Genomic DNA, 23,901 nt, shown 5'->3' with positions numbered 1-23,901 from the left:
TGAGCATTGGGATTGAGAGAGGCAGAAGCTATAAAAGAGAGAGGAGCCCCCTCATTTTGATCATTCGGTTATGTGCATTTGTGATAGTCGTTTTGGCTTAGAGCATGCTGGCTGTTTAGCTAGTCTGCAACACTGTTTAGTGCATTGAGTGTCTCCGTTCGGAGATCTCACCCTTAGCCCCGGGGGACTTCGAGTGCCTGCTCGGGCAAGGTATTTTCGTTGGCATTTCAGCAGCAGTATCTTCAACATTTCAGTAGTGGTTTTATCAGTGTTCTGGAGGACTGCGCAGTGCTGGGAGAGGGACGTAGTTCTTTTTGGGAGCAGTTTGGATTGAGGGTTTGTGGAGGATTTGAGCTGAGGGATTGAGCAAGAGATCAACTCTTGCATATTGGAGGAGTTTGGCAGAGTTCTGGGCTGAGTTTCGAAGGGTTCTATTCAGTGGCAGCGCAGAGCAGTGAGGAACTGCACAGAACCCCAAGGGGGTGATTTTCGGGGGTCGGCCATTTCAGGAAAGCTTTCTAGGTTTTTCTGGGTTTCTTGAGTAGAGTCTGATTCTAGAGTTTCAACTTTTTCTGAGGAGGGCAGCAGTCCCAAATCCTCGTTTGATTTCTAGCAGCAGCAGCAGCACAACAGTTTTCCCAGCAGCTTGGACACAGATCATAGAGGGACCATTCTTTTGCTATTCTGAGTGTATTTCTTCACTTGCCTTGTGCAAATAGAGGTGCCATCTTCTTGATCACCTCCTATACTCATTTTATTACTCAGTATAATAAAATGATTTAGCATTCTCTCTGCGTTTCTTGTGTATCTGTTTATGGTTTATTTGATATATATAGTATCATTGTTACTTGTATCTCTATGAGCATTCTCGGCTATTATACCACTTGTGTATTTCTATTATACTCTTAGACAGAGTCTCGAAAGGGCCAAGTAGCCTCCGGATCTCATCCTCTTTTTAGAGGCGACATATCTGGTAAATGCCCTCCCAGTCCATCTCTGGTTGGAGTTTGCTTGTGTTGGGGGTATATTCCTGATATGGGATATTATAGTGGTATCAGAGCATAGATCTGGCTCAGCCTGTGGAGCTAGCAATCTATGACACCGGGGGAGAAACCCTATATCTATTACAGAGGTTGGAGATACAGAGACGTTGGGCGTAAGTTCGAGAATACCTACGAAGAGGGAGCTCCTGACATGTGAGGCAGTTGTGCTTCACATGTCAGGAGCCATGGGCACCAAGACATAAATGTGCTGCGGGCAAGGCACATTTCATTGAAGTTTTCTCTGAGAGAAGTGGAGAAGAGGATGACAAGGATGGTGTGGAGGCAGGAGATAGCCATGATGGATAGGGACCTTTGCCACCTCCACCGCCAGCAACAGGTGGTGCATCTTTTGCACCCACCGGAGGGGCCCTTGCCGCATTGCAAGGAGTTCCCAAGTATCTAATGCTACGCGTACGAAGGACAGTACGTGGCCAGCGAGTACCAGTTTTGGTTGACAGTGGGGTGACCCACAACTTCATCGATGCACAGATGGTTGAGCGGAGAGGCATACAGAAAAAGAGCTTCGATGGGTTTTCAGTCTTGGTCCCAGGTGATCAGACCATGACGTGTGCTCGATATGTTCCAGAGCTTTCAATGATGATGGGCACCTACACATTGACTGACCACTTTTTTGTGGTCGATATTCCAGACACCAACATGATACTGGGTGTTCAATGGCTCATCACTCTAGGTAAGGTCACGACGGATTGGAAGACCCTAGAGATGGAGTGGGATGAAGAGAAGACAGGGAGGCATGAGAAGATACGGGGACAGCATACGTATCCGCCTCAGACTGTTTCAGCTCATCGGATGGAGGCAGTCTTCCAGAAGGGAGACATAGAGTGGGTAGTAGAGCTGCGTGCATCGGAGGCAGGGACTACAGGGCAGACAGTGCACTCGGAGATACAGTCCATCCTTGACCGGTATGCCATAATATTTAGGGAGATTTCGCCGGGTCAACCACCGGACCGGGGGTTTGAGCACACTATTGAGCTTGAGCAGGGCATACAAGCAGTGATTACTACCCCCTGTAGGCATCCCAAGGCTTATCGGGACGAGATAGAGTGGGCCATTCAGGAGTTGTTGGCTCTTGGGCACATCCGACTGAGCACGAGTCCTTTTGCTTCTTCTGTGGTGTTAGTGAAGAAGGAGGATGGTACATTGAGGATGTGTATTGACTACAGGACCCTAAACAAGAGGACACTGAAGAACAGGTACCCCATACCCAGGATCGATGAGTTGATGGATGAGTTGAGAGGAGCACGATTCTTCTTAAAGATTGATTTGAGATCAGGGTACCATCAGATTCGCGTGAGGGAGCAGGACATTCCCAAGACCGCCTTCAGATGTCACCATGGGCACTGAGTTTTTGGTGATGCCCTTCGGGCTAACCAATGCCCTAGCTACATTCCAGTCTTGCATGAATCACATCTTCCGTAGTCACTTGAGGAAGTTTGTGTTGGTGTTCTTTGATGATATACTCATTTACAGCAGGACGTGAGAGGATCATCTCCAGCATATTGAGACAGTATTACACATTTTGGAGGAGCAGCAGTTCTATGCCAAGCTCTCCAAATGTGAGTTCGGGTTGACGGAGATGTTATACTTGGGACACATCATTGGCGTGGACGGAGTGAGGGTCCACGAGGAGAAGATTAGGGCCATCAGAGATTGGCCGGAGCCGAGAAACGTGACAGAACTTCGAGGATTCATTGGCATTTGTACTTACTACCAGATGTTCGTCAAAGGTTTCTCACAGCTTGGTGCACCCCTGACAAATTTGACGAGGAAGGGGGCATTCAGTTGGTCGGATACAGCGCAGCGAGCCTTTGACATGCTCAAGGAGGTTATGAGAAGCTGCCCAGTGCTTGCATTGCCAGATTTTACGCAGCCATTTGTTTTGGAGTGTCATGCATCGGGAGAGGGGATCGACGAAGTATTGATGCAGGGAGGTCACCCTATAGCCTTTGAGAGCCGGAAGCTCCTTCCGCACGAGAGGTTGTATTCTATATACGACAAGGAGATGCTAGCCATCATGCATGCATTAACTAAGTATCGGAAGTATTTGGTGGGGAACAGGTTCAGGGTGAGGATTGATCACAACAGCCTCAAGTTCTTCTTAGACCAGAAGTAGTTGCAGGAGAGGCAACAGAAGTGGATCAGTAAGATCCAAGCATATGACTTTGACATTGACTATGTCAAGGGTAAGAACAACATGGTAGCAGATGCCCTTTCACGTAGACCAGCCACGTTGTCTCTTATGAGCTTGGATATAGACTGGAGGGCTCGACTCTTAGTAGAGTACTCCAAGGATAGGTTTGCATGTGAGATTCTGGACGGGCAGGTGGCAAATGACAGGTTCAGGGTGATCAATGAGATCACTATTACAGGGATCAGATCTTCTTGACTGAGGGCTCTCAGCTCAAGAAGAAGATACTCCAGGCATCACATGATCCACCATTGGCAGGCCATCAGGGGTTTACCAAAACCTATAGGGCCATTATAGAGAGGTTCTCCTGGAAGGGCCTCAAGGAGAACGTACTCCGACATATCAAAGAGTGCGATGTTTGCCAACGGAACAAGGGAGACATGAGCCATCCCGCGGGTTTATTGCAGCCGCTACCCATTCCCGAGGGGAAATGGGAGAGCATTTTGATGGACTTCATCACAGGATTGCCCACGGCACAGGGCAAGGATTGTATCTTTGTCGTCGTTGACCGACTGACAAAGTACGCGCATTTCTTTGCCATATCCGCACACTACACAGCAGCACAGGTGGCCGAGCTATTCTTCAAGGAGATTTTCAGGCTACATGGTCTTCCTAAGACCATTGTCAGTGACAGGGACAGCCGTTTCATGGGCGGGTTTTGGCAGGAGCTTTTCCGGTTGGTGGGGACGGATTTGACTCTGAATACCAGTTATCACCCACAAACGGATGGGTAGACAGAGATAGTTAAAAAGTGGTTGGAGGGCTACTTGCGTAACTATGTCAGTGGGCAGCAGCAAGCATGGCTGAAGTGGCTGTATCTGGGGGAGTATTGCTACAATACTTCACATCACATATCCATTGGTATGGCACCATTATATGCCTTATATGGGTATCATCATTTATCTTTTGTTGACGTGATGTTTGGTGACAGCAGGGCTCCTAGAGCCAAGATTTGAATCCAAGAGAGTCGAGATATCCTCCGAGCTCTCAAGGATAACATGGCTACAGCGCACAACCAGCAGAAGCTGTATGCCGACAGGGGTCGGGTAGAGAGGCAATTTGAGGTGGGGGACATGGTCTACCTACGATTACAGCTATACTGACAGTCGTCACTGAAGCAGAAGGGGGATGAAAAGCTCAAGCCCCGCTTTTATGGGCCATACAGGGTGATACACAGGATTGGACAGGTTGCATATGAATTGGAGCTGCCTTGAGGGAACAAGATTCATAACATTTTTCATGTATCATGCCTGAAAAAGGCATTGGGGCAGCAGGTAACAGTGACAGATGAGCTACCACCTATGGATGATGAGGGGCATTTGGTATTGCAGCCAAAGGCTATCATTGATACCACGGTTCGGGAATTCTTGGTGAGGTGGAAGAATTTGCCGGATGAGGATGCCACTTGGGAGAATGAGAAGATCTTACAGCATCTATCGCTTCAGTTGCTTGAGGACAAGCAACATTTTGCCGGGGGAGATTGTAATATTCCTAATTAGCCCCAACTAATTGGAATATTCGATTTTGCCAAATTTTGCCTTCTATAGTTATTTTGTAAATAAAAAAGTGAGAAAGGGGGACACAACTCACTTTTAGAATAAAAGTCACTTCCTAGTAGCACAATGTTGTGACTTAAAGGGAGAGCCAAGGGGGCCAAAAGGGGGACGCAGAAATGGAGCCCACGCAGACACATGGAGGCACTGTGCAGGAGGGGAGGAACACGTGGCAAAAGGGGAATCACGCAGGAGAAGGTGAGCATTAGGATTGAGAGAGGCAGAAGCTATAAAAGAGAGAGGAGCCCCCTCATTTTGATCATTCAGTTATGTGCACTTGTGATAGTCGTTTTGGCTTAGAGCACAATGGCTATTTAGCTAGTTTGTAGCACTGTTTAGTGCATTGAGTGTCTCCGTTCGGAGATCTCACCCTTAGCCCCAGGGGACTTCGAGTGCCTACTCGGGCAAGGTATTTTAGTTGGCATTTCAGCAGCAGTATCTTCAGCATTTCAGCAGTGGTTTTATCAGTGTTCTGGAGGACTCGCAGTGCTAGGAGAGGGACGCAGTTCTTTTTGGGAGCAGTCTGGATTGAGGGTTTGTGGAGGATTTGAGCCGAGGGATTGAGCAAGAGATCAACTCTTGCATATTGGAGGAGTTTGGCAACTCAAATGTTTAATTCAAAGCTCGTGAAATCATGGTAACAGGGCAACCCAAGTTCAAATCCCCAATGAAGTGGCCCGGTTTACGGCAAGGAGGATAGGTCGTAAAACCCCAGAGGTTTACTAGTAGTTACGTGTCAGGCGGATTGTTGGGTTCTTCTAGGATACAAAAAGAAAAAGATAGAATGATATAGAATGACCCACGTGTTTGGAATATTCCTAATTAGCCATGGCTAATTGGAATATTCAATTTTGCCTTCTATAGTTATTTATAAATAAAAAGGTGAGGAAAGGGGTACATAACTCACTTTTTGAATAAAGTCACTCCCTAGTAGCACAACATTGTAACTTAAAAGGGGAGCCAAGGGGGCCAAAGGACCACGTAGAGAAGGGAGCCCATGTAGACACTTGGAGGGACTGCGCAGTCCACGTGGCAAGAGAGAGGCTGCATTGGAGGAGGTGGACCTTAGGGTTTTGAGAGAGGCCAACGCTATAAAGGAGAGAGGAGCCTCCTCATTTGGGTATTGGATTATGTTGCATTTGAGCTAGTCACTTCGACTTAGAGCACGCTGGCTATTTAGCCTGTCTGTAGCACTGTTTAGTGCATCGAGTGTCTCCGTTCGGAGATCTCACCCTTAGCCCCGGGGGACTTCGAGTGCCTACTCGGACAAGGTAGTTTCATTAGTATTTTTCAGGAGGAGTGATCTCTGGAGTTGAGGAGAAACTGAGCATTTTGATGACTACGCAGTGTTGAGAGGGGAGGACGCAATCTCTTTTGGTAGGAGCTCTGGATTGGGTTTATGTGGAGGATTTGAGCTTGGAGATTGAGCAAAGGACCAACCCTTGCATATTGGAGGATTTTGGCAGAGTCTCGGGTAGAGTTTTGGAGGATTCTCTTCAGGGGCAGTGCAGCGCCTTGAGGGATACGTAGATCCTCAAGGGGGTGATTTTCGGGGGCCAGCTATTTTAGAAAAGCTTTCTGGGCTTTTCTGGGTTTATTGAGTAGAGGTTGATTCCAGAGTTTCAGCATTTTCTGAGGAGGGGAACAGCCCTAAATCCTCACTTGATTCCAGTAGTAGCAGCAGCACAGTAGTTCTCCAGCAGCTTGGACGCAATTCAGAGAGAGGTCATTTCCTTACCATTTTGAGTGTAATTCTTCACTTGCCTTGTGCAAGTCAAGGTGCTATCTTTCTGATCACCTCTTGTACTCTTTCCATTACTCAGTATAATAAAATGGCTTAGCATTTCTCTCTGCATTTCTCGGGTATTTGCTTATATTCCATGTATACATTATTGTATGTTGCACTACTGTTATTATTTTGAGCTTCCCGGCTACTATACCACTTGTGTGTTTTTCTCCTATACTCTTAGACAGAGTCTGGAAAGGGCCAGGTAGCCTCCAGATCTCGTCCTCTTTTCAAAGGCGACATATCTGGTAAACGCGCTCCCAATCCATCTCTGTTTGGAGTCTGCTTGTGTTGAGGGATACCCCTGATAAGGGATATTACAGTGTTGGAATTTCTAAGTCTAACCCGTTAGAAATTTTCCTGCACTATCTAGTTTATTTCACCTACTTGTTATAATTACTGAACAAGTTATTTAACCATATAAATACTGAAATAAACACAAATGCAGTCTCAACCATCTACAGATCATCAACTGAAAGAAATAGACAAACACACAAGGGACACTGTTATTTTTGAACAATCGTCCCCAAAAAAACCCAACTTGGGAAAACCTAGTGCAACAGTTCTAAGGGTTTTATTATTAAGCATCTTTTCTTGAGTACAACTGGGTGTCAAACTGGCTCACGCTACAGAGAAATCAATCTGGCAGTAATACCTCTCTTCAGAAGCAGATATTCGGCAAGTCTGCTCCACGAAAACTCTCCAACACCTCTCTGAAGCACTACATCAGCCCTCCTGGCCTCTGCATCAGCGTGAAACCCTCTACGTTAGCCCTCTGATGCTCTGCGCAGGTTTTTCGGGCCTCTACGTCACTTCCACAGCCTCTGCGTCACTCACGCCGGCCCTCTGGCCCTTTACGCAGTCTCTCTGGCCCTCTGCGTAGCTTTTGCTGGCTCTGTGTCTACCTCTCTGCCTCTGCGTTGGTCTTTCGACACTATCTCTGCCTCTTTGTTATATACTCATTGCCCCTCACTGCAACTCTGATCACTGGTTCAATTTCTCTTAGCGAACCCCGCTCTAGAAAATCGAACTGAATGATCAATCTGGTGTATCTCCAACTGACCCTCAAGCCTCCTCTTATACTTTTTCTATTGAGTCTTCAACAGCCGAGATTACATCTCTAATCAACGGCTAAGATTAGATTTGGCTTGATCCATGTCATTTAGAACCTTCTCACCCAATTTTATATTAATACCCATTAATATTTTTATTTTCCTAAGTATAGACTTAGGAACCCATTAAAAATATTAATTATTTTAATATCTCCCTAACCGGGCCCCAAACCATTTTTGGGTCTTGGCGATCTCATGTGCTTTAGCCTCTCCACCAATTTTCATGGCTAGAGCACATCCGATGCTACCCAAAATCAACACTACATGGCTGTATATATACACATTAACGAGTCATGAGGTGAAAGTTTATCACAAAGGGTTATGACCCTCAGTGGTTATTATTATTATTAATGCATTGCCCATTCCTTCAAAGATGGTTTTTCCTCAAAAATTTATCTTCGTTCTGGCTTGTAATGCCTTCTCAAGATTTCCTATTCTTGAATCTATGATGGTTGATGATATGAGACAAGTCACGATATGAGTTACGAAGTATTAAGCAAAATTGTCTTATTGTGAAAGGCTTTGACCCCCCTAATTCGATCCTTCATGGCATTATGCATTTATAGGGTTCCCAATGTGAAGTTTTATTTTGAGACCCAATTGTATTGGCCTTAATATTCTTCAGACTATAGCCAATCAGTTTTGGTCAAAGTGATGTTGATACACTGATTGTTTAAGGAAACAACTCTTGCGATTGTGATGTCCATAAGGTGTTCTTGTAACCAAATCTTTCCTTCTCTTAATTGTAATGTTTTCTGGATCCACTTTTTGTAGGATGTCTTCTTTGCACACTTGTATTTCTTTGTTTATTATCAAATATTAATTGGTAGACATTTGATTTTCAATCATTTGTACTTCAACATCTGACATCCCTATTTCCACTTGATTTACATATTTGAGTTTATGATGTTGATTGGTTCTATATTGGTTCCTTTCTCCATGACTTCGAATTTTACATTTAAAGACTTCTCTAGTTCAATTGGATCAGTCATTGCTTCTTTATTGATCAATGCTTCCTTATTGATAAGTTGTTCTAACTTTTCCTGTAGGGAAGTTTATCATTCTTTAGCATCTTAATCCACATAAGCAAGCTTTGATTGTGAACAGTTAGGCATGAAACTTCTTCCTCGTTGTATGATTTGTTGACTTTATTTTTAAGATATTGATTATTTGGCTCCTTATTTATTTGTTCAAGCAACCTCTGATTAAGGTTGCTTAAGCAAGAATTTATGTCATTTTTTATAATTTCTTCTCGAGATATAGATTCTCTTGTTCTAGATTCTAAATGAATTGCTTCTTATCCTCTGGTTTCTTGATTTATGCAAGTATTTTTTTATTATGATCTTTTAAACAAGAAATTTCATCTTTTTTCTAGTGATTCCAAGTATAATATATCTTCAAGATCTTTATATTTTGTTGTGATATTTTTTGGTTTTGTTGATGTATGGCTAGTTCATCCTCTAATTTTTTAATTTGTGATGCACATTTATGCATTTGTGTGTTACCTTAATATTCTTTCCCAATGAATGTTTTCTCACACAGTGTACAAAAGCGACTGTAATTTTTAAAAGTTGTTATATACTCAAACTCAATTTTAGAAAAGGGACATTTCGTCCAAAATTTTGATACATATATGGAAATCATAGCTCATCACTCACTTCTTTGATAATTAGTTAGTGATCACTCCTTTAATAATTAGTGGACATGTAGATGCAAAAATCCCACAAAAACGATGTGCTTCAATGACTTCTATCAGTAAATTCCTTGGTGTACCTTAATACTAGTAACTACACTTAAGCCTTGATAGTTTATTGAAGGGTACCACGTTTTATTGGAAAACAAAAATTTTCTTAAAACCACCTTTTAACCTAAGTCACATGACACGAGGACACGGGACATAGAGGACACATAAATATGAGTATTCAACACGAGACACAGCAACCTTGGAAACAGGACAAGGGGGACACTATATATATAGCATGAACAGTGAACTATGAACATCAGTGATGTGGTAAAGTAATAAACTAACTAGTTCTAAAATTGTAAATACTAAATTACTAAATTACTAAATAGATATCATCATGAGTCATATCTGTAGATGTTCTAATTTCTTAAAAATATGTTTTATTTCAATATATATATATATATATATAGATATATATAGATAGATACTAAAATAAAAATATATATAATAATTCAAAAATATAATAAAAAATACTGAAATATAGTACCTGATCCATATATTTAAGAAATTGGAATGTCTACAAATATGAATTGTGATGATATCTATTTACTAATTTACTAATTTAGTATTTACAATTTTAGAACTAATTAGTTTATTACTTTACACATCAATGATGTTCACAGTTCAATGTTCATTGTCCATGTTATTAACAATTGTTCAAGCACATAAGAAAAAAGATATTTAGAAATATCATGATTGATAAAATAAAACTAAAAGGTTAGAAGTAGAACTTAGATATTCAAACCACAAAATTGCAGATTTTTCATTAATTCATCAAAATCAAAATGTATTTTGGGATTGGTGACCTTCTGGGAAGTCCTGATTAACGGTACAAGCCTCAAAAGTGATGATTGACGCTATGTGATTCATTTCACTAATTTCAATCCCACTTCTTCCATAGATACCGAGGGAGTGCCACTAGAAAATACAAAATAGAGTAGATACAAAATTGAAAATAGGTAGGAATTGTGAAGATTCCTACACTGAAGGAACCCCTATTGCAACAAATTTGAATCTACTTCACCTGCTTGATTTTTAAATTACATCCATCAAGTTATTCTTCTGAATACTGAAGCAAATTACTTCTGCAACGTACACTAATTAAATATTTGATCTCATGAAACAGAAAACAAAGCAAAGAACAAAATGCATAGGACACACTTATTTTTGGACACAATAGTCCCCGGAAAAACCCAATGCACAAAAATCAGTGCAACAGTTCTAAGGGCTTATTATTATGCAGGAGAAATATCTGAATACAAATCTAGGATGCTTAACTAGAAATCATTTTCGGAGAAAATACAGGAGGAAAATCGAAGTGAGTTTTACCTCACTTCACCTGGCAAAATTTCGGCTGGTCCGAAACAAGACTGGCTATCCCCGACTATTTCTACGCTAGCCCTGCTTCACCTCTTTTGCCCTCTGCGTCAGCTATCCCGACTGTTCTGGTTGTTCCAGTTGTTCCCAACAGTTTTGGATTCTGTGTGACAAACAGTTTTTCTACTCTACGCTAGCCCTTCTGGCTCTGCATCAAGGCTACGTGGGCCTAGACTGGCCCAACATCATCTCTCCTAGCTACTGCGCTGCCTCTCTGCAAGCTCTCTCCACCTCTCTGTCAGTATTCTCCGAAAAGTCCTTTCGGATTCTCACTGCCCCTCTGTTGTTGAATGATCACTTAGTTCGAATTTCCCAGCTTCCTGGCCCCAGAAATCAAACTCTAGACCAATTCGTTCTCTGTGTGTGTGTTTTCAAATGAACCCCAAGCCTCCATTTTATACTTTTCCTGTTGAGTCTTCAACAGCCGAGATTAAGTCTCTAATCAATGCTCAGATTAAAACATGACTTGATCTGTTTTCTAGATCATTCTCACCCATATTTTGATTAACACCCATTAATATTTTAATTTCCCTAAGTTGACTTAGGAACTCCATTAAAAATATTAATTATTTTAATAAAATACAATCCATGTGGAATTTCACCAAACAGTTTATGGGTTCTTTAGAACTCATGTGCCTTAGCCTCTCCACCAATTTTCAAGGCTAGAGAACTTCCAATGCTACCAAAAACTAACACTCCCTCTTAGTGAGGAAAGTGCTCTAGCAACAATGTCCACCTACATGTTTCTCTGTTTCTGAAGAAACTCCTTTCTGCACTATCGCTACCACCAACATTGTGCTGTTGCTGTTACTGTACTGCTGCCTATGACACTACCACTACCACTGTTGCATCTGTATTACAACTCCCTCTCAAACGCTGCATCTGCTATGTTGTTAGCACTACCACTGCTAAAACTGCATCCGTACTACAGCTCAGTTGCTGAGAGAAGCAACTGAAAAACATCCAAAATTAGTTGAACTTAACTGTGTTCAACATAATACAATGAATGTTGGAATCTGACTACTATTGATTTTGACCCTCTGAATCTTCTGCGCTGCTGCTGACTCTTGCACTATGCCAACTGCACTACTGCCGACCTTGCTCAACGTTGATCAGTCTCTAGTCCCCAGCTACTACATTTGTCCTCCAAACACTCCACTACATCATCTAGCACTAAGTCCATCTCGCTACTGCTGAATCTTGGGCTCACGTCGCAAGAAATTGATCCAAGAGGTGGACTCCCCAAGGATGCTGCCTGTTGACCACTACGTGTCAACTACCCATAGCAGTACACCCCCTTTTTCGCAAAAGGGATAGCGCTTGATTGACGTGTCCGTGCCATTCGACAGTCATCGACAGCTTGATCATATTATGTTGTAAACCCAGTCTGCATGTGTGAATTGTAAATAATCTTCGCAGAGCTGAGTCATGTATGTAAATTGCCTAGGTGGACCTAATTTTCTAGTGATAATCTACGTTTCTGAAGGTTTTTTGTCTCACCGATCCATGATCGACAGAGTTTTCCTTCAGCCTAACCCCAAAGCCGGAATGAATTTTGTCATTAGAATCTTAGGGGAATCCTAGAGCGTTGATCTGCTAGATTATAGTTGTGTCGCAGAACTGGGTGGTCTATGAGGGTCTATGTCAAATGGGTTTTCCCCTTTGAGATGTAAAATTGTAAAAGTCATGATGTAAAGTGTCTTGAGGGTTAGAAAATGTTTTAATCCCCTCATAAGTCCTAAGTCCTAGGTCCTAGGTGATTTTTCCAAAGGCTAAGTTTGAGGATCCAAAAATAAAAATTAAAAAATTAAAAAAATTAATTAATTAAAAAATAGATAAAAATAATAATAAAATTTTAAAAATAATTGAAAAATAAAAAATAAAATAAAATAAAATTTAAAAAATAAATTAAAAAATAATAAAATAATAATAAGTCAAATTTTTGAGTAAATAAATGCAAAATTTTAATTTTTTAATATATTAAAATGCATTTTCGACGAATGAGATTAAAAGAAATCTTGATCCTCATCGACGGTCGAGATTAGTTTGACATGGATCACTCGAACTAGCTGTTGGGAATTTTTCCTTTAAATAGGATGCTAGGGGTCATTTGAGATCAAATTGGATCTGAGAGTCTGGTGCTAAAGAAAGCTCTCTTGCAGTCATTTTTTATGCAATAAAGAAAGACTTTGGGGTTAAAAATCTTGCTGGTGTTACTCTTCTGAAAGTGCTATAAGATGATTCATGTTTCTGTATAATTTTATTTTCAGCCATTGATTTTAGCTTGATGAAGATTGATTTAGGCACAGGTATCTTGTCTGATCTCTGGGGTTTGAATGATAGTGTAGATTCTGAAATATAGTGACAGGTATCTCCATTTGATCTGGATTTCACTATTGTTTTCTCCGTCTATGTTAATGGTTGATTTTAAGTTGTGCAGGAAATCCCTTTTTTTAGATTACCGGGCGTTGGGGAAGTTCTCGGCTGAACCAGCCAACTCCCAGATTGTGTTTTCTGAAAGAGCCCAGCCAGTTTTTAATCTCGGGCTTATCATCTGAAATTTTTTTTATGAATGCATGCAGGTTTTTCTGAAGTATCTCACATTAAAATCAAATTCTGATAATATCATTGTGATTATTGATAAATTTGGCTACTTAAGAGTCGAAAATCTGTAAATGCTGTAATTATTTAGCTGGTTCTTAGGGTTTCATTTATTTTTTACATTTTCAGGTTCTGGCTGTTTGTTTTCAGGTTGCAGGTTACAGGTCTGAGGAGAAATTTTTGTTTGAAGCCAGATCTAGGCCCTGGAGGGTAAGATCTAGCCTCAGGATCAGCGCTAGCAAGAATATTTGCTTCAGAACCACTTTTTTGCAGGTGCACGTTTCTGTTGTTTAAGGGTTCAAAAATCCGGCAAATTTTTATAAGGGTTAAATTGACAAGTCTAAAGCAGCTGATCTCTAAATTAAGTTTTCTGAAGAGGTTCAAGGTTTTCCAAGCCATTTCTTTGCTGCTGCTTGGGGTTTCATTTTACAGAAAAATTTTAAAATTTTTTTAAGCAGGCTGTGGGATTGCTGCCTCACCTCCACGCAGCTTTTTCCCACTAGCAGCCTCTTCTCCCTGTGTCTTTCTCTTTCCAAATGCTGCTCAGCTTCTGTGGCTCATCCAACACTCCCACACAGCAAATCTGTTGTCCATTTCACGCATTCACCAAGCCTACGTTTCTCTCTGGCACCCTCACCTATCGCTGGCCCTTTTCCCTTTGGATCAACCACGCAGCCCCTATCCTTCCTCTTTCCAGTCTGCTCTTCATCGCTATCCAAATCCGCACTTATCTTCTTCCTCACGCTGCCCAGCTGCTCATTTTCCCCTCAACCATCCTTTCATCAAAGCTGCCAGCAGATATATACAGCGCTGCGTTTCAACCATCAGCTCTCCCTCCATCGATTTGCTGCTCTCCCATTCCCGCGTACCTGCAAGAAAAAACCACCAACCTCATATGCTACTCCTTCCATAAGTTCATCATTCCTCTCCACGCTGCCATAAATCTGCTGCCTTCCTCATTTCTTCTCCACGCTGCCTTTCTCCTGCGTGAAACCCTCTCCTATCCGCTGCAATCCATTCCATCTTCACGCAGCCAACTCCATCGAAACTGCAAATCCTTCTCGCTGCGTTCACCTCCGTCAAGTCTTGCTGCCGTCAAACTCCTCAAACCTGCATACGATCAATCAAAATTCGACTTTCATTTTTTTATATATGCGTCAAGTTTTATTTTGCTTAGTTTTTTTGAGAGTTAGGTTAGCGTAAGTCTCCCTTTTTCCTTTATTTAGTTTGGTTTATATATTTTATTTAGTTTGGTTTTATATTTTATTTAGTTTAGTTTGATTCTTTAAAAATGAAAAATTTTGATTTAGTTTAATTATAGTTTTTATCTCACCTTTTTACTTTAACGTTTCATAAAATAAATTTAAAAAAATAAAAAAATTTAAGTTTAATTTAGGATTTAGATTTGATAATAATCGACTTTCATTTTCAATTATATGTATGTAAATTATATGTATATATGTATGTAAATTTTTTTTTTTTTTTTTTTTAAAGGGTCTCTTTTAGTTTTCTAGACAGATTTTAGTTTAGATTAATATTTTGGTTTTAGACTAGGTTAGATTTTTTTATTTAGATTAAGAGTTTTATTTAGTTAGGGTTTGAATTTTATAGAGTTTTATTTTTTGATGAGGGGTTAGTTCTTTCATTTTGTTTTTAGCTTAGTTTTTTTTTTTCTTAGGTCTTAGTTTTAATTTAGATTTAATTTTGTTTAAATTTTGATTTTAAAAATAATATCAAAAAGTATAAAAATATAAAAAAGCAAAAAAGCCATAAAAAGTTGCTTTTTTTTAGAATTTAGATTTTCCCCTTTTTGATGTATATATAATAAAGTGTTAGTTTTAGATTTAGATTTAAATTTTAGATCTTGTTTTGTTTTAAACTTAAAATTTTATAAAAAAAATACAAAAATATTAAAAAAAAAATTTAAAAATTTTGAAAAAGCTTAATAAAAAAAAAATTGAAAATTCATTTTTTGTGGTCCATTTTTCTATAGCTAAACGCACTTAAAATGTTTATTTACAAGTTGGCTATATGAAAGTGGTAGCTGGTCAGCATTTAAATTTTATGATCATTTAAAAGCATTTAATTTTTCTTGAAGTTTAATTGCTGGATCATCGTTAAGGCGTTGTGCATTTGTTGAAAATCTTACATCATTTGGGTTATTTGATGATAAATGATTGTTTTACATGGTTTATACTTCTGCAACATCTAATAAATAATCATTTAATCATTAACCCCATAAGGCACTGGTCTATTAACTTAATAAAATCAAATAAGTGCTTGTTTTCCCTCGTGTCTCCCAACCCAACTGGTCCACAGTTGGTCATCCATTGTCCCATAGGGTCTACCCCCCTTAGCCGCGGGAGACAGGCTTAAACGGAGAGATCAGGGATCAGGGTGAAAGCCCCCGGTCTGAGTGTTGTCGTGACAATCTGTGCGACAACACTGCCCACATGTAGTCCTCCTGACTACAACACAATATCGCCCCATCTCCCTCCTGGAGATGCATGGGCACTCATGGCAAACTCATCCTCATCAATCTTTGTTGAAGCAACCTTAGGATCATGTTTCTCATTCTTATCCTTTTTCTTCAAAGGACACCAGGATGCATAGTGGCCCATTTCACCACAACTTAAACATTTCACCTTCGAAATGTCCTTATTCTACTGTCCCTTCGATGCTAGAGTTGCGTTCTCCTCCTCCTCCTTCATCTTTGTGCCACTCCCACTATTGCCACTGAGCTTAACCTTCACTAGGTTCCTCCTTAACTCCTCCTGTTGAAGAGTCGCCCACATATCCTCCCATGAAGGTAGTTTTTCTCTGCCCAATATGCTTTGGACGAAAACTTGCCATTCATCCGAGACTACATTCAAGGCTATCCTCACCATCGCAGTTAGCTGAGGAGTGGACCCCACTGCCGCAAGCTGGTCTCTAGTGTCCTGAAGACTTTGAAGATAAAGATTCACCCCTTCTCCTATTTGCACCAAAGTCCGCTACAACTTTTGCTCTAAATACATCTTTCGTTGTTTGAAAGAGCCTTCATACAAAGAAGACAAGGCTTCCCACATCTCTCGGGCTATATCCTTTCCCTGCAAGTGTGAGACCACATGATCTCGAACTCCATCGATAATGAGCCTCTTTGCCTTCCCCTACTCAGCTTTGTACTTCTTTTGATCGTTGTTAGCAGGAGCAGCTACAACACTATTGACGTAGGCCTTGAGATCATATTCCTCCATAGCAACTAAAATTCTGGTCTTCCAGAATCCATATGACATAGTTGGAAGCTCCTTCCAACCTGTCCTGATCTCTGAGCCCATGCAATGCCATCTCACCCAACTGTCGTGTCATGTCCGACACGCGAAATACGGGACCCCTAAGCACATGTCCTGTGACTTAGCTTTAAACTTATCAATTAATTTTCATACATCAACTTGATTATATGATAACCCCTTTCCTTTTTATAATAATACTTTTTACTTTATGCTTAATTGTTTTGCCATAAAACTCATGCACTTTACATTTGAAACCTGTATTTATCAATTTTACTTCAAACAAATTTTTTTATCTGTGAATCCTTGATTCAACTAAGGCTTCACTAATACATTTCAATACAATAGAGTGGTTCGTTGACTTAGAAACTTCGATTTGGTAATCTGTCCTTGTGCCATTTGACCTTAAAATGAAAACTCTAATACAAATAGAACAAATTTATTATTGTTTTGGTGATCTCTCCACAGGTAGAGTCACAGAACATTACAGCTATCAACTTACACACTATTTGTTAACGGCAGTTACAGCAATCTATGCACACAGTGTGCAATGACAGCACAATTTTTTAAGAAAAAAACATCAAAAATTCTGTCATTGACTATTCTAGACCCGATTTCCAATCCAGCAACCCAGCAACAGGTACCATTCTGAACTGCAACAGACTTTGGCTGGTGCAACTCCGCAATAGAGATTATTTTGAACTGCCACAAAGTCTGGCTGCTGCAACTCAGCAACATCTATTATTCTTTTGGCAAATTCAATGCAGACTTTGGTTGAGTGAATGGCTCTTTACAGAATTTTGTCTTTGGTTTGCAATTATTAAGTCTATTTGTTGGCAACTATGATGGTACGCTACTCAATTGGTGGCTACTGTCAAACTAGCTTAACCTTCTAGTTTTGTTCAATACTCTATCCTTTTAAGTTTTTCCCCGTGGAAGCACAACAATCTTCTTTGATGAGTATTTTAATAACTTTACTGATTTCTTGAATTTACAACAGATTAATTTTCTTTTTTTCTTCACCGGAGTTTTCTAAACTGAAAATGGCTAAGGGCCTGTTGTGGTCAAAACCCCAGAAAATAAGACAAATTCTGATAAATTTGCCAAATGTGTTGGTAAGAGCCGGATCAGACAGGGTCAGGAAAAACTGTGGCCAAAGCTCATAATTGGAATGTGGCTCTGATACCAATGAAATGAATGAAGTTCATTTACTAAGGAATATCCAGCATAGAAAGCATAGACAACTTAAATTTATATAGGATGTAAATAATATATAATTGAATAAGAATCGGATAGATTGATATACAATGACCTACATGACAGTATGTATACTCATTGACAGGTCACGAGGTGAAAGGTTGCAATGGAGGTTTATGACCGTTATGGTTATGCTATTATTATTATTTAATATTTATTATTATACAATTTATGTTTATTACATAACCCATGTTTCCTCGAGAAAGAGATTAGCCCAAAAAGGCTTTCATACATCAAGGAGACTTGTGGATTGATGGTTTACGCAACTAGATTCAATGGAAAGTGGTTAAGCATGCCTAAAGGCTACATGTGATAAACGAGCTTTCATTGGTCTTCAAAAATAGTACTTGATACCAAGTTTTGCAAAATAAGTTTGGATGTGCAAGGTTTCATTAGGAAGGATTGGAAATGATCCTATGGTAAATCCTTCTTTGACTATAAGACCAAAAAGCTTTATGCTAGGACCACTAGAGTCTTTCACTTGCAAATAGACTCGAGGGAAGATGGTGGTTCAAGATCGTGAAGCAAGATGTCAGAGATTTGAATCATTTGTAAAGCATAGGCATCCTTTAAAGTTAAATTTCTCAGATGATTGGTCATTAATAATAATCTAGCCATCAACAGTAGGTTTCATCTTACACAGTTTAAAGATGACAATTGTGTGCCCTGTCATAAGTTAAAATAGTCAATGAAGTTTCTATGGCTTTACAAGGTAGCCTTAACATTCTAGGACTGGCAGAATACCATCCACAATTCATTGACCCCTACACTAGAAGGGGGACCATTTTTAGCGGCAAGTGGATGATTATACATGTAGGAAGCGGCATATAGGATATTATAAGATTGCAAATATATCGTTCATATGCAAAAGGCCTTATCAAGCAACTTTTAATGGAGAAACTGCACCACTTAACCTAGAAGTTGTTGGATTCAAATCTGACTAAGAAAATCAATTGATCAAAACATTTTTAACTTTTATAGAATCAAAAACAATGTGATCAACGTTCTCAGGAGCTTCATGAACCCATACTATTGGTCCCAACTTTCAAGGCTCATCACAATAGGTATTGAAAGCAGAAAGAATAACCCCAGGAGTTTCTTCTGGTTGAAGTTACCAGACCTTAAGATTAGCATCACTAAGAAAAGAACTATAGTGTGCTTAGATGAGCAGAATATTGCCTACAGTAAAAGTATCTTCCAATGTGATGATGCATGGATAAATGACAAAATTTAAAAGTACGGACCCCTGATGAAAACTATAAAAACTTACTTCAAAATTCAACGGAGGCCTCCAAGGAACTTACAAAAGTCATTTTCTTCAAGAAAAAAAATTTCTCCTTAGGTTTCTTCAATGGATTTAGCACCAATACTTCTTGGTTTCCAGTGCCTTATTAAGATAGGGGGGGGTACTCAATGGACCATATGGAGGACAATTAAGAATATGACAACTGAACAGATCCTTCATAAAATATATATTTTCTTAAGTATCTTATTATCGGATAAGATAATTTATCAGATAACTTCATAATTTGTATTAGGATTGATGACATTTCTAGGAAAGGTTTATGGACAGAAAGACCACAACTAATATCATAACACATATTATTTAGCCCTCGTGCAAGTAGCTAACAAAATGATCTATTTTTCATCTTTGGTTTTAACTACCGTAATGTTTTTAGCCTAAGGGAACAATTATCTGTACCATTTTCCTTTGTAGCTTGCTAGCACTAGCTTTACAAGTTTGACCCTAGCAATATTTGTTTTCTAGTCATTTGTTATCATTAATAGAGTTTAAGTTCAATATGGAAAATACATGAAGAACAGAACAATTATATGTGACTTATACAATATTGTTGAATGATAGCAACCATAGAGGTATGACTTACACATCAATTTGTACAACTTTAACTCGAACATCGTCGCCTTTCTTTAATACATCTCGTACATCACGAACCAAATCCCATGAAACCTCAGATATATGAACCAATCCATCAACATAGTAACCACCTACCAACATTAGTACAAGAGAAAAATCAAGTTTCAACATCACCTTCATTCAATCTTATTTCATTTGATAAGAAGAGTAAGTAACTACATGATGCTATTAAAAGAAAGGCTTCGCCTCCATTAACAGATTTATCATTCACCATTGAACATATCCATAAAGAAACATTAAACACATAATATTAACTAAATTTTTGGAAATTATGACACTATTGCTTTTCATTATGTTAACTAGAAGCAAAGGATCAAGAAAGAAAATATTTGAAAAAGCCAACAAATTACGGTAGATTCATCTTCAAATTCCACATCGAGACAACTAACCATCAGGAAAGCGCAATTCTACAAAGGCACCAAACCTAGTGACTGAGCTGACCCTTCCTTCAAATACATCTCCCACCTTGATAGAAAACTTTTCCCACATTGCCTGCTTCTCAGAAAAAACCAATGTCTCCTCTTCCTCGTTAACTCTAATTACCTACAAAACCAATGTGTACCAAATATTAGAATATACATGATAGAAAAGCCTCATTCAAGTTCCATCTTTTCGAAAGAAAAGCATAGTGAATAGAGTGTTTTTAGGAATCATGTCATGGATTAAAAGACATAAAATTCATGCAATGGCTCCAAAACCACCATTTATACCCCTTAATGTTTTGAAGAGATAGAATATAAACTTGGTATATGTAAATTTGAATGACATGATGACAATGTTGAAAAAATCAGCATTGGGATAAGTCGACAAGGGTCTGGAAAATGAAAAAATTGTAAAAATTAGGGAAAACATCGGTAAAAATTGGCTAACATCAGTAAAAATTGCCAAACATCAGCAAAATTTTAAAATGTATACAAAAAATTTTAAAATAAATAAATAAATGTGACTTAAATCTCCCTTGTATATGCGGTGGCGATTTTTTGGATCAAATCCGATTTTTTCAATTATATTGCAATTTTTTGGGACTGAAAAAATAGTGATTTTTTGGCCCAAAAAATTGCGACGTGGCAATTTTTTTCTTTTATAACAAGAACGTGAATAATATTTCTATTACTTCAAATCTGCATAGGAAATGCAATTGTTACATCATGAAGATTAAACAAAATTTGGGGCCTAAACTAGATAGAACTACATTGATTATTTACGAGGCCCTTCTCCTAAAAAATTTGAAGTTTATTCCCAAATACCCTGCTATGGTTGTGTTTCCTCAAAATCTCGCAGGTGTTTGTGAGGGGAGCTGACAAGACAAAAGCTAGACTAAGTGACAACACTATGAGGCATGGCGCACTGTCACCACAGCCACTACCTCCTGTTTTTTTGGGTTTTTGCACCACAAGGGAGGCTTCCCTATGTTAGGTCACCTAAAGGATACATCAAGTCCAAGGGTTCAAGGTGGTAAGGATAGGCCAAGGAGTAGTATACTTAAGAACAGGGCTCAGTTAGCTTAAACAAGGTAGTGTTCCCTCCAAAAGGCCTAATTAGGCCACAAAGTGATCTAGGGATCTAGAACAGGTAAGGTCAACAGACTTACCTAGGATCACAAGGCCAAGAAAAGGCTTGAAATAAATGAGAATGATCAATTTGTGGTACAACAAGCCCCAAGTCAAACCTAGGGCAAGAATAGTGTTTAGCTAAGGCAAAAATTACCTAGGGCAAATGACATTAGTGCTAGAATGGAAACATTAGCCATCAGAAGAGGTTGATTTTGAGGCAATGGCCTCACAAACAAGTGTTGAATCCCTCCACAAGACAAAGAAATCAACCCTAGTCGAATTTTAACCCTAATTGTAGCCTAGTGACTTTCCTTAAGAGGTTGAAAATCCAAAAATGGGGAGAAAGGTTAGGTTTTAAGATGATTTTAGGTGTGATCAACAATGTGAATAAGGCCAGTGTCTTAACCTTGGTGATGGATTCTAAGGGAGGTCTAGTTAGGAGAAAAGACTAAACCCTAGAAAGGAATAAGGGAATAAGAAACCCTAGTTTCAAACCTTAGATATCATTTTATGAGGGAGAAAATTCAATGAGGAGAGCTTATCATGAAGAATCACTCATAGGATTGTCACAAAAATTCTACAAGGGTAATGTGCAAAATAACATTGCTAAAATTCCATAGATAAATTTTCAATAACAACTAACACATAGAAACCATAGACAATAACCATTCCATGCAATAGCCATAAAATATGTATCAATACAAAGAACACTTACAATATAGATACATGAACCAATCCTTTATTTCTCCAAAATGACATCTCCAAAACAAGAGAATAGCTTCATAAGGAAAAACTCCATAAGAGGACTGATTTGATCCACAAGTGGTGATCAAAATGAAAAGAAGGTTGATAGATGTCTTTCGGATTAATCACATAATCAGGAATTGGTCGACGTTTCGAACCAACTAATGTGATCCATCCTCAGGACAAGGTGAATAATCAATCGATCTTAAGGAATAAATAGTATAGATGCATCATTGCCCGGAATTAGTTGTTGAAAACTAGCCGTTAAATTAGCTAATTATTAAATTACTAAGGTAAGTACAATATTATTAATTATTAAAGATGGGGAGTTGTTTATTAAAATAATAAAATATATTTGGTTAAACCTAGCCGTTAGGAACAAATAAAAATAAATGTAAAATAATTAAAATATTATATGTTTATTTAGAAACTAGTTGTTAGGAATAATGTTAATTTTAATAATTAATTAAGGTGTTAAAATAATATATATTTATTTAAAACTAGATTTTATAAAATATCTTAATTAATATTTCAATGAATAAGGTCAATGAACTATTATATCAAAGTTTATATATATATATATATATATATATATATATATATCAGAGGGCTTAACCTAATTTAAATAGATAAAATATATACCTAAGGTCAAGGAATAGAGAATAAATGAACAAGAGGTTACTAATTAAAAATAAAAAGTTATATACATATATTACATATATTAAGGGATCTAATAATAATATTGCGCAAAATAAAAGTTAGAGAAAGACTCCAAGATTTATAAATTACAAAGCATGAAGGGAAACAAGATAGATACATAAAATGAATAAAAAGGAGGAAAGAAGAAAAAAGCATCACGAAATAAACGAACGAAGAAAACAATAGTACAAATACAATGAAAACTTAAAAATAAGTTAGAAATAATAATAACCAGGGAGCAGAGAGAGAGGAATCAAGAAGTGAGAGCCGGAATCCAACTCTTACTTAATTTCCAACCGTCATCCCTATTAAGATTTTTGGCATGCCTTTCAATCTCAATCGCTTCCCTAAGCTTCCTATGGTGGAAATGATCAACCCTGGCAATGACTTTGGATTCTTCAATGAAGACATGGTGTTCTATTTTTTCTGCATGCTCGGCTAGGGCTGATGAGCGGGATCGACTGTTGGAAATATAACCAATACTAAGAGCAGGGGTGAATCAGTATTGGACACTTCTAACAATTATTTAAAACTTCAAAGACAACATCCAAATAATACTTATCAACAACACATTAATTAATGCACAAAACTTATCTTAAATAGTTTCAATGTTTACAAGTACCAACTTGAAGGAGGCAACAACCCCCTAGTTTACCAACACCTACTGGAAGGATGCACCATCCCCCTAATTTACAGGCTTCAACCTGAAGGAAGCCATAAATCCCTTGTCTTGCTCCACCCCACCACCTTTGCTTTATTAAAAAGAAATAAGGACTCCCGTACTAGGGATATTGGCCCTCTCACATACACTGCACAAGAGAAAAAAGAGCTACAATAGTACATGTTGTCCAAGGTGTGAAACTATAACAACCTTCTAACTAGAACTAGAAACCTTCAAAAAGTGTGCCAAAACCCTTTTTAAAATTGCGCAGAAAAGAAATTCAAAAATTGTGCCAAAATCCTTTTAAAAAGTGCTAAAATTCCTTTCATAGATAGCCTCCCAATCCAACCTCTCCTC

The 23,901-nt window shown here is 38.8% G+C and overlaps 1 protein-coding gene across 1 annotated transcript in view; it reads right to left on the bottom strand.

Moving 5' to 3' along the window:
- Positions 1-23,901, bottom strand: part of LOC149239977 (uncharacterized) — a 434,082-nt gene that overhangs the window by 195,713 nt on the left and 214,468 nt on the right. The window contains exons 4-5 of the mRNA XM_089373600.1: positions 20,277-20,430; positions 19,838-19,958 (exon numbers count right to left, since the gene is read on the bottom strand). Coding sequence (XP_089229726.1) covers positions 19,838-19,958; positions 20,277-20,430 — 275 coding nt within the window. The remainder of the gene's footprint in view (positions 1-19,837; positions 19,959-20,276; positions 20,431-23,901) is intronic.

This window comes from Pinus tabuliformis, chromosome 8 (genome assembly GCF_031772625.1).
Source record: "Pinus tabuliformis cultivar Carrire ecotype Pingquan chromosome 8, CPIR1, whole genome shotgun sequence".
NCBI classification, from domain to species: Eukaryota; Viridiplantae; Streptophyta; class Pinopsida; order Pinales; family Pinaceae; genus Pinus; species Pinus tabuliformis.
The sequence above is the reverse complement of the archived record's forward strand: the minus strand, read 5'-3'. Positions and strand labels throughout refer to the sequence as shown.